Consider the following 12,499-nt stretch of genomic DNA (forward strand, 5'->3'; position numbering starts at 1 on the left):
AATTTTAGTCCCTCTAAATTCGTACTTTTCAGATTTTACCAATAAAGTGTTAGGAATTTCAAGTACCTAAATATATTCTTTTAATAAAATAATTATGTAAGGTTAAAAGTAGGGATTTTAATTAATATCTAATTAGTGAAAATATGTACTATTTACAGATTTTGTCCTTCCGACGTTGTCCGAGTAATAAATTACAAACATGCGAAGATAAAGAAATATCATGTGAATAATTTCACTTACTCAAAAAAATAATTATATGATTTTTTATTCATATATATGAATATGTTAGTTGTACTCGTGAATTGACCACACATGTTTATTTATTTATTTTATTTTATTGAATTGCTCAAACATGGTTAGTAAAATGGAAATCGGTAATATTAATTGTTGATTATTAAAATTATGACAAGTGTGAGTACTATTTAAGTAGGACTTATTAATACGGTGTGTCGATACAAGCCATGTGTAATTACTACAGTCCGCGCAATATAACTTTAGAGATGCCAACCAGGACGAAGCTCGTTCAATCAATTAATTCACAAAAATTAATGGACAATGAATTTAAACGGTGACGTCCATTTATTATAAAGTAGAGGCAAATTAAGTTCCATCGACACGATTGACAACAACAGTTTTTACAGGAGAACGTAAAGCAGAAGGGCCTTGAACCTAGCTTATTTAAATCGGAAAACTAAATAGTACAACATAATAAATATAGCAAATTCATTAATAATCAAATTTTATTTAGATTAAAATCTATCGTACAGTGGAGATAGATTAACTGCGATCGACATAATCAACAACGATAGTCTTTGTAGGATAGTGTAAAGTAGAAAGCGCTCCAAGTTTTCTTGTTTATATCGAAAACTTAAATAGTACAACATAATAAATATAGCACCTTCGTTATATAATCAATTCTGGTTTAAATTAAATTTTTTTATACAATAGAGATAATTAACCGAAATTGATATAATCAACAATGATAAATTTTATAGAAAAGTGTAAAGTAGAAGGCCCTCGAACTTTGCTTAATTGTTTATATCGAAAAAGTACAACATAATGTTTATGTTTGACATAATCAAAAGTCGGTCTATCTATTCAAAACTATTATATTTTAGCCATTAAAAATAAAAAATTTATTTTACATAAAAAAATCATTTATTAGATCATATATTATATTTTTATTTAATTTAATATATATATATATATATATAACTGTAGATAGCGTCCATACAAAATTTCTTGAAATTAAAATTTATGACGTGCACAAAATGCAAGCCATATATAATTGGCAACATTTATGTACATTTAAATACAAAAAATTAATCAATTAAATTTAATTATATAAAAATATAGACTCAGAGCGGCAGCCACCTGGCACAGAGTTTAAAGGTCCCATTTGATAGGGCGCTTGGTGCAATTAAAGCGTGCGTGCCAGGTGGTCTAATGGTCCATAGCTGTTAAATTCTAGTGGTGCAATGTCAATAAAAATCATTGATGTTTCTATTTTCTTAGGAGTTGCAATTCAAAGACGGTGGTTAGGCGTAATAACTTAGCTCTTGCATAAATCCTATTTTTTAAATTATATATCAGTCACATATCGAGTATGATTTCGTTAAACTTGATTTGATTATTTTACTATCATTTTTAATTCTATTGTAGATATTGCTAATTATAGGACGCGAGATTGATATATTTATTGTTATTTAAATACAAGAAACAATCATTTTAAAAATTATATTGTGATAGTTATCGAGAGTATAATCGATTTCCGCTCAAAATTTGATAATAGTTAATTATTGGACTATGAACATTTATTATTTGAGCTGTTTGATCTTCAATTCACTTTTCGGTACATATTAAAAGGAAGTGGACCATATGTATATCCCTATATATATAACGTGCAATGACCATAAGTAATTAGCTGAAAAAGTTTGTGCTCAAACGCTAAATTTATCGGAAAAATCTTATCATTTTATAAGATATTTTTTAAATTTATAAAATAGCAAATCTTATTTAAAAATAAATATATTTCTAAATAATTAGATAAAATAAGGTAATGAGCTTGTAAAATATATTGATTGCAACATTTTAATTAATAGGACTAATTTAATTATGTTATTGATTTTTCATCATGATTAATTCAAATATGATTTTTTGATTTCTTGATAATTTGACATAATCAATGCGGGAATTTTTCAAAACTAGTACTCTTTTCTTCGCCAATTTTGAACAGAAGACCACTAAAAGGAAATTTTGAAGCTCAAACCACTAGACTATCTTCAAAGCAACTTCTTGTTGATCATTGAGAAAAAAAATTATAGATTTTGATTATAAAAAAATAAAAAAATAAATTGATATATCAAGAGCGGTGTTGATTCTTGGATTTTGGTATTCAAGTTATGGGTGCTATTAAATTCACATGTAATTCATACGTTCTACCATCTTCCTTAATTTAATTGTGGGCATTACACTCGTCTGCAGCAAAATTCGCGATATTTATTATTATCTAAATACGACAACCAACTGTATTAAATTCATTTCTTAATACTTACTAAATTCAAACCCCAAAAATTTTATGATAATAAATTATTGGATTATGAATATTTATTGTTTGAGCTATGTCTCATATTTATACTATGCTCCACATAATAATGAGTATGACTATCAGTAATTAGATAAATTAAAAAGGTTGTCCAGGAACTATTTATTCATATTTAAAGAGAATTTATAAGCTCATCAAACATATTATGAAATATTTTTAAAGCATATATATAAGATTGTTAGATCTTATTCTGAAAATAAACTTTTTAAATATTTAAATAGAATCAGACAATAAAGCGTATGAGAATTGCCAATTGCATTTATGTACTTAATATGATTATAAGTTGAAAAAAAAATTAAATTATTTATGAATTGCTTCACTTAAGAAATGTAAAGGTGATATATAATTAATAAGAATGAAAATGGGTTGTGGTACTCAAAGTGGTGAAGATCACTATGTACAAATATAATTTTTTTTTCTCTAGTAATTAATGACATATAACACTAACAAATACTTGAAAAAATCAAACAATTACAACAAACCTAGCTAGGAATTCTCTCAACTAAAAACTCAAATATGAAACCCTAATTGTTTGAAGTTGTAGTAGTGGAGAAATGGCTATAATTTGAGGTCAAGCTGCCCCTCATCTCCCTTGGAAGGAGAGGCTGCTGCTGCCTGTCCTTCAACTTGATAAGGCCCTCCACCAGCAGCCCTACACCGTAGACATGTGCAAGAAATTTCAATGTGTTAGATAATTCAACATAAATATGAAATTTATAACCATTTACTATCTCTAGCAGTAGCAATAATTGGGGTTCTGTCATCATATTTATTTATTATTAAAGTTAAAACTGTTCATTGATTTTTGAATACTAAAAAATTATCTTTGTTGAATTGTACGCCTTTTGATGGAAGTATTAGCCGATGAAAATGGACGTTCCATCCATTTATTGATGTAATTGTCACATTTCCCTACAATCAAAATGTCTTTTTCAACTTTTTATTTAATTCACTTCACCTAAAAATTCAACAAGAGACGTATCATCCAAATCACTCCACTACTAGATGGTGAGCGACTAATAATGGAAAAATCCCGGAGCCATGGCTATTATTCGTCCTTTTTTTCTTTTTCTTATAAGAATATTTTGGACAGAATAAAAAAATTATTTAAAAGTTTTTTCAATCCTAATTTTAAACATACACACACGTGTATATATATATGAAATGATGAACACAAAGTTGCTACCTCTCTTTCCTCTTCTCAAGGAACCGATGAAGTGATGACCTTCTTGCAATTGGTAAATCTATAGCCCCACAAAAAAAAAAAAAAATATATATAAATTCATATCCAAGATTTAAAATTTTCTTATTCCATTTCCTCTTTTTTTTTTAAAAAAAATAAATAAATAAATTAAATTGGTAAAATAACTGTATAGTCAATTACCAAAATCGTTAGCCTCCGACTGTGAAGAAACCCGTTCCTCTGCTCTGAAATTCGATGCCACAGACCCAGCAAATGCAGCGTTCGATTTGTCCTTACAAGTGTCCGGTGAAATGCCGACACCCTTATTATAGCTACTCGCTTGAGGCCGTGGCGGAAGTCCATCTCGTGGGGTGGAGGTGGAGGCCAGGGTAGGGGCCACAACAGCGCCGGGGCTCGGCCTTTCTCCCAAGGTGTTCGACAAAATGCCGTACGACATTTTAGAGCTCCCTTTCCGGGCAAATGCCATGAGTTCTCTGGCCTTGTCGGCCGAATAATCATCAAAAACCAACACTTTACCCGAGTAGAAAATCGTCAACTGAGCAGTCTTGGGATTCTCTGTCATCGCCTCTTTGCTGGAATTCATCAAGAAAAAGATTCCAAAATTCAACTCCAAAACACACCAAAAAGAATAAAACAATAATATTTTTTTTATAAAAAAAAAAATCGAAAACCAGAATATTCTTGTGGTTCTTGGAAAAGGGTCAGTTTTTCTCATTAAATACATTAATAGTGAAGGCAGAAAAAAAAGGACAGGAGGTATCGAAACCTTGTCTGTTTATGTGGAGCATGTTCTGCTGTATTAATGGAGGAGTCATGAGGAGTTATGGGTGGGTGCTGATCTGTCAAGGGCTGTGCTGATTTCACTTTATAAATTGTTGCAGAAGCTGGTGGAGAGATCGATGTCCCGGGCTTCACTGAGATCAAGCAAAAAACAGTTACAATCAATCAATAAAAAAAAAACGAGAGATTTTCAAGATATAAAATTGATCCTAAATCCCTCATATCTATGAAGATTTTCTTTTACTATTTCAAGAAACTATTTAAAACTGAAAAAACCATGGGAATCTTCACTTATTTATTACACCAAACAATTCAAAAGTGATCATATATAAAGAACAAAAATCTATGAAGGAAAAAAAAAAAGATAGGATATAGTTGTTCTTGTTGTATAATACCTATGGCTTCGAGACTCTCAACTTTTCCACCAATTTCAAGATTCAAATCTCTGAGACTTCCTTTCTCCTTAATATACCGACTTAGTAGATTGCATGTCTGCACGAAGTTGGATTTCTCCGGCGCTTTTCCCAGTCTCCGGCCATCAGCAATATGTCTGTGACTCGACATGTTGAAAAATTCCCTCGATCAGATATTCTTCTTCAGTCAAGAATCTTGTGGTTTTCCTTTAAGTTGTGACTCAAGAGACAGAATTCGAGAGAACCGAGGCTTATTAGGTTCTTGTGCTTTAGGGTCACGGAATATATATATACATATACATATATATATATATATGAATATTTATTGTTTGAGCAATGTCTCATCTTTATACTATGCCCCACATAATAATGAGTATATATGACTATCAGTAATTAGCTAAATTAAAAAGGTTGCCCATGAACTATTTATTCATATTCAAAGAGAATTTATAAGCTCATCAGACATATTATGAAATATTTTTTAAGCATATATATAAGATTGTTAAATCTTATTCTGAAAATAAACTTTAGAGATATTTAAATAGAATCAGACAATAAAGCGTATAAGTATTGCTAATTGCATTTATGTATTTAATATGATTATAAGTTGAAAAACATATTATTTTTTTTTCAATATTAATTAGTACTTTTTATCTTTTGGAAAGGAGCTTGTTAGCTCAACCATCTTCTAAGCTTTCTTTAAACTGATTATTCTGTATTTTGGTACTGTTAAATTGAAAAGCAGTTTACGGGGTAAAATGTTATATTTGGTTCACTAGAAAAAATATGATTTTTCACTATGATTAATTATTATAGCTAAAAGAAAAAAATAATTTGAAATAGAAATCAATCACGATTTCACAATGGACATTTGCCATAGTCTTGGCCATGGCTAACGTTTTAGTTATAGTAAAAAATCATGGCAAATATTGATTAATCGTGGTAAAAATTTTAAATTTTTACTTTGATTTTATTTAACGATGATTAATATATTGAGTTGCCATAGTTTATAAGCCGTTGTCATTTATAGTGTAGCGAAACCTCAATTTTTTGTAGTGGTTCCTTAAGTTTTCGTTTAAAATTAATCTCTTTAATCCTTAAGTTCATTTCATGACTTGATCATCCCTCTAGTTCATTTCCTGACTATTTTTCGATGACAGTGTGGCTGGAGTTTGACTTTTTGGAGGATAGAATGGTCAAATTAAATTTGATTTTATCAATTTACATAGTCTCTTAAGTTTGTAAAATTAGCAAATTAGATACTTTTTTATATAAAGGAAATTGTTTTATTTTTTTATATTCTTATGTGGTGAATATGATGCAATTATATCCTGTATGAAAAATAAAAACTTGAACTCTTGTAAATATTAGAATAACACATTGCTTAACTGAAAATAAATAGTCTCTTTTTTTTTTTTGAAAATTGAAAAAAATCAAAATTATAAAATTTATTTAATAAATATAATAAAAAAATCTAAGTCGAATTAAAAATTTTAGGAGTTAAAGGTATGTCTATTTAAAATTAAATCTTAACAATGTTTAATAAATATTAACAACTATAGTTTTAAAGAAAAAATTGATGGAATGTATTTTTAATTAGATTATTTGATGGATTTTAAATAAATATAAAATTCATTTTAGTTGTTCTATATTATAGAAAATATTCTATAACTCTTGAAATAAAAAATTACTGATTATATATGTATATTTATTATATTTTCATACTAGTTAAATTTTATAAAATTTATTCATAATTTTATTTTTTTTAACTACTGAAAAAGTAGTTCATTTAAAGTTAAGTAATATATTATTATTATTATGTTCACAAGAGTTTGAAATTTTTATTATTCACATAAGATAATTACAACATATCAACATAAAAAATATATATATAAAGTTATTTTTTTCGCTTAAAAAAAGATTAGTTTAAAATTTTATAAATTTAAGGTTCTAAAATGACAAAATCAAATTTGTTGACTATTTTACCATCCAAATAATAAATAAAATTAATAAATCCACACTTCACTAAAAAAAAATATTTTTTTATTACGATTAATTACTATAATAAAAAAAAGAGTACATGACAAACACAAACAAACTACGACTTTGCACTTTTCTACCAGCCCTCCAATGAATCAAAAGGCCATCAATAAAATTTGCAGAAAACCCCCTCTACTCTCCAGTATTTACTCCCACGGTACCTTTCCCAATTAAGTAATCCCATCCATCCTTCACCAAAGTGGAAGCCCTCTTGTGATTGGTCGTTTAAGCTACCCATAAATAATTTTAGTAAAATTCAATTTGTACTGTACGACAAAATATGTACTTGGAAATTTCATTTTCTAATGATTGAAATTTTAGTCCCTCTAAATTCGTACTTTTCAGATTTTACCAATAAAGTGTTTAGGAATTTCAAGTACCTAAATATATTCTTTTAATAAAATAATTATGTAAGGTTAAAAGTAGGGATTTTAATTAATATCTAGTTAGTGAAAATATGTACTATTTACAGATTTTGTCCTTCCGACGTTGTCCGAGTAATAAATTACAAACATGCGAAGATAAAGAAATATCATGTGAATAATTTCACTTACTCACAAAATTAATTATATGATTTTTTATTCATATATATGAATATGTTAGTTGTACTCGTGAATTGACCACACATGTTTATTTATTTATTTTATTTTATTAAATTGCTCAAACATGCATGCGGCTGCACGTAGTTAGTGAAATCGAGATCTGATTATCATGGGTTTGAATCTCACTAATATGTAAATAATTGGTGTGTTTTAATAGTAATTATTATTTAGTTACTTAAATTTTATACTGGTAATTGATAATGTTATTTGTTGATTATTAAAATTCTGACAAGTATGGGTACTATTTAAGTAAGATTTATTAATACGGTGTGTTGATACAAGCCGTGTGTAATTACTACATTCCGCGCAATATAACTTTTACGAGATGCTAACCAAGATGAAGCTCGTTCAAATCAATTAATTCACAAAAATTAATGGACAACGAATTTAAACGGTGACGTTCATTTATTATAAAGTAAAGGCAAATTAAGTTCCATCGACACAATTGACAATGATAGTTTGCGAGGGAGAATTTAAAGCAGAAGGCCCTCGAGAAATTAAATAGTACAACATAATAAACATAGCAAATTCATTTAATAATCAAATTTGATTTAAATTCAAATTTATTATACAGTACAGATAGGTTAACTGCTATCGACATAATCGCCAACAATAGTCTTTGTAAGACAGTGTAGAGTAGAAGACGCTCCAACTTTTCTTGTTTATATCGAAAACTTAAATAGTACAATATAATAAATATAGCACCTTCGTTATATAATCAATTTTTGGTTTAAATTGGACTTCTTTATACAGTAGGGACAAATTAACCGTAATTGATATAATTAACAATGATAATTTTATAGAAAAGTACAAAGTAGAAGACGCTCAAACTTCGCTTAATTATTTATATCAAGTAAGTATAACATAATATTTATGTTTTACATAATAAAAAAACGATCAATCTATTCAGAATTACTATATTTTAACCATTAAAAATAAAAATTTCATTTTGCGTAAAAGAATCATTTATAGCACCATATAAAAAATATATATAACATAGATAGCGTGTTCTACGCCAGTAATAACTACAGTAAATTCATATAAAATTTCTTGAAATTAAAATTTATGACGTGCACAAAATGCAGCATTACATTTATGTACATTTAAATTATATTATTCATTACATTTAAATATTAAAAATCAATCAATTAAATATTAATTATATAAAAATATAGACTCACACCGGTGGCCACCTGGCACAGAATTAAAAGTCCCATTTGATAGGACGCTTGGTGCAATTAAGGCGTGCCAAGTAGTCCAATGGTCCATAGCTGTTAAATTCTAGTGGTGCAATGTCGATAAAGATCATTGATATTTCTACTTTCTTAACAGTTACAATTCAAAGACGGCGGTTAGACGTAATAACTTAGCTCTTGCATAAATTCTATTTTTTAAATTATACATCAGTCACATGTCGAGTATGATTTCGTTAAACTTGATTCGAGCTGATTTTTTGATAATTATTTTTAGTTCTATTGTGAGTGTAGCTGATTATTTGACATGAGACGTGTGATATTTATTGTTAATTAAATACAAGAAACAATCATTTAAAAATTATATGGTGATACTTATGGAGAGTATTCCCGCTCAAAATTTGATGATAGTGAATTATTGGACTATGAATATTTATTATTCGAGCTGTTTGATCTTTAAACTTTATTCATTTTCCGTTATATATTAAAAGGAAGTGGACCATATATATATCCCTATATATATTAAAAGGAAGTGGACCATATATATAAAACGTGCAATGACCATAAGTTATTAGCTAAAGAAGTTTGTACTCAAAAGGTGTTCAGCTACATTTGTCTCAAAATTTTCATAAATTCATACATCTTATAAAATATTTTTGAAATTTATAAAATATCAAATCTTATTTTAAATAATTGAATAAAATAAGATAATGAAGCTCGTAAAATATATTGATTGCGATTTTTTAATTAATAGGACCAATTTAATTATGTTATATAATTAATAGGTAATATATATATATATATATATATCAAGATTGATATTTCATCATGATTAATTCAAATATGATTTTTGCATATAATTTTTTGATTTCTTGATAATTTGACATAATCAATGTGGGATTTATTCAAAACTTGTACTGTTTTTTTCGTGGATTCATGTATATATTCAAAATTTAAACACAAGACCTCTAAAAAAATTTAAGGCTCAAACCACTGTACTATCTTCAAAGAAATATCTGCACCATTAAAGTAACTATGTTAAGGGTTATCAAAGCAACTTCATGTTGATCATTGAGAAAAAAATTATAGATTTTGATTATAAAAAATAAATAAATAAATTGATTTATCAAGAGTGGTGTTGATTCTTGGATTTTGGTATTCAAGTTATGGGTGCTATTAAATTCACATGTAATTCACACGTTTCTACCACCTTCTTTAATTCAATTGTGGACATTACACTCGTCTGCAACGAGATTCGTGATATTTATTGTTATCTAAATACAACAACCAACTATTTTAAATTCATGTAGTAATACTTACTAAATTCAAACCCCAAAATTATTGGATTATGAATATTTATTGTTCGAGCTATGTCTCATATTTATACTATGCTCCACATAATAATGAGCATGACTATCAGTAATTAGATAAATTAAAAAGGTTGTCCAGGAACTATTTATTCATATTTAAAGAGAATTTATAAGCTCATCAGACATATTGTGAAATATTTTTAAAGCATATATGTAAAATTGTTAGATCTTATTCTGAAAATAAACATTTGAGATGTTTAAATGGACTCAGACAATAAACATTCGATGATAGTGTGGCTGGAGTTTGACATTTTGGAGGATAGAACGGTCAAATTAAGTTTGATTTTATCAATTTCTATAGTCCCTTAAGTTTGTAAACTTAGCAAATTAGTCATTTTTTTATGTAAAGGAATTTTTTTTTTTTTTATATCTTTATGTGGCGAATATGACGCAATTATAAAATTTATTCATAATTTTAATTTTTTTTGCTACTGAAAAAATAGTTCATCTTAAGTTAAGCAATATATTATTATTATTATGTTCACAATAGTTTAAAATTTTTATTATTCACGTAAGATAATTACAACATATCAACATAAAAATATATATATATATATAAAGTTATTTTTTTGGTCTAAAAAAATTAGTTTAAAATTTTATAAATTTCTAGGGACTGAAATGATAAAATCAAAATTGTTGACTATTTTACCATCCAAACAGTAAAAAATATTTAATAAATCAACGCTTCACTAGAAAAAATATAATTTTCTGTTACGGTTAATTACTATAGTTAAAAGAAGACATTAGTCATGGCCAAAACCATGGCAAATGTTTTAATTATGGCTAAGAAGTATGGCGAATATAGATTAATCGTGGTAAAAATTTAAGTTTTTATTTAACCATGATTAATAATATTGATTTATATCAATTTTTTTAAGCCGTAATTATTTATAATATAGCAAAAAATTCATTTTTTTTTTTTGACAGTGCTTAAAATTTTGTGAGAGAAAATTATTGGACCATAAATATTTATTGTTTGAGTTGTGTCTCGTATTCAAATGGGCCCAGCTAAATAACTTTATCCTGAAACGATGCTTTTAATATCTTATTTTTAAAATTTATAAGTTTTATTTTTTTTAATTTAGAAAAATCACTGAATACTTTATAATACAGGATAAGCTTCGAAACATTTTATAACTTATCTTAAAAGAAAATTGACCAAAACACCCTTTTAATCAATCGAAAACGAGCGTGTGGGGTCTTTTAATCCAATGTATGGGTTTATATTTATGTTAATTAATTGTGAATCTAAATGCTATCATGGTATTAAATTCTGACCAATTTATGGGAAGTGATTAAGTTTTGGTTGTCTGCTTTAATATATGTAAACACCAATATTATTACTACTTTAATAATTACCGCACGCGCTCGTATATACATATTTATATATAATTGTGGTCCCAAAATTATAAGTAGACGAGATATTCTTTCTATGTCTACTCTGAAATCTCTTTATCGATAGATTTACGGTTCGTTTGGTTCAATAAAGAGAAAATGGGAAGTGAAAAAGTGAGGTCGAGGAGAATGACTAATAGTTTTTCCTAAAAGAGTACGTTTGGTTGGAATGAGAAGTGGGCGTGTAAGAAAAGTGAGAGTAAAAATGAATGTATAAGAGATAATTTGGTATTGGTTAGGAGAATGTAAAACTCGATGTATATGAACTTTTACGTTAATATTAAAAAAATAAATAAATTAATATTATACTACAATATTTTTATGTTATTAAAAATTATTAATAAAGATATTCATCAAACAATAAAAAAAAATGTGTTTTATATGGTTATCCTTTCTAAAATATTATGTACAGGTGTTGTTAATGGGATTTTTTTTTTTTGAGAAAATTATATCGATGGGTAATAGAATAAGTAAAAATAAAATGTAATTTTGTGATTCTAAATTTTGTTGTTAAATTAAAAAGTAATTTGTGTATGTGTTCCAGCAAAACAGGGACCATTGGTGTACAATAATGATTAATAATAACGAGGCATAACTCAGGTTGTGAAATTGAGGTCTCGTGATTTTAGAGGTTATGAATTCGAATTCCACTGTATGTGTGAGGTTTTGTTCTATTGTATATTGTGATATGTACTGTTTAAATTTTATTTATCTGATATTGTTGATTAGAGTATTGTAATTGTCTTTTTTAGATATTAATATTTGACATGAATGATTGTAATTGAGTTATTTCAATTAATAATAATTTATTACTCCAGATACAAAAAATAGGAGCAAAAATTATTTTGGTACCTGAGTTTTAGCATTATTGTTAAATTAATACATAAGTTTTTATAA

General features: G+C 27.1%; 1 protein-coding gene across 2 annotated transcripts; it reads right to left on the bottom strand.

Annotated features, from left to right (window-relative positions):
- Positions 1 to 3,003: 3,003 nt before the first annotated feature.
- On the bottom strand, positions 3,004 to 5,288 carry LOC105163022 (jasmonate ZIM domain-containing protein 1). 2 transcript variants are annotated; one of them, XM_011081227.3, is made up of 5 exons: positions 4,985 to 5,288; positions 4,576 to 4,723; positions 3,990 to 4,381; positions 3,792 to 3,849; positions 3,004 to 3,257 (listed from the first exon to the last, which is right to left on the bottom strand). In XM_011081227.3, the coding sequence occupies exons 1-5, from the start codon at positions 5,151 to 5,153 to the stop codon at positions 3,164 to 3,166; spliced, it is 861 nt and encodes a 286-aa protein (XP_011079529.1). In that variant the 5' UTR covers positions 5,154 to 5,288; the 3' UTR covers positions 3,004 to 3,163. The 2 variants fall into 2 exon arrangements, with proteins under 2 accessions (XP_011079529.1, XP_011079536.1); XM_011081234.3 differs by lacking the exon at positions 3,792 to 3,849.
- Positions 5,289 to 12,499: the final 7,211 nt, after the last annotated feature.

This window comes from Sesamum indicum, linkage group LG1 (genome assembly GCF_026168435.1).
Source record: "Sesamum indicum cultivar Baizhima isolate 11 linkage group LG1, ASM2616843v1, whole genome shotgun sequence".
Lineage (NCBI taxonomy): Eukaryota > Viridiplantae > Streptophyta > Magnoliopsida > Lamiales > Pedaliaceae > Sesamum > Sesamum indicum.

Coding starts and splice junctions, on each gene's coding strand:
- LOC105163022 (XM_011081227.3), bottom strand. CDS start 5,153: ATGTCGAGTCACAGACATATTGCTGATGGCCGGAGACTGGGAAAAGCG. Junction 4,724..4,984: donor TGAGAGTCTCGAAGCCATAG/GTATTATACAAC, acceptor GCTTGATCTCAG/TGAAGCCCGGGACATCGATC. Junction 3,258..3,791: donor CTTGAGAAGAGGAAAGAGAG/GTAGCAACTTTG, acceptor TCTACGGTGTAG/GGCTGCTGGTGGAGGGCCTT.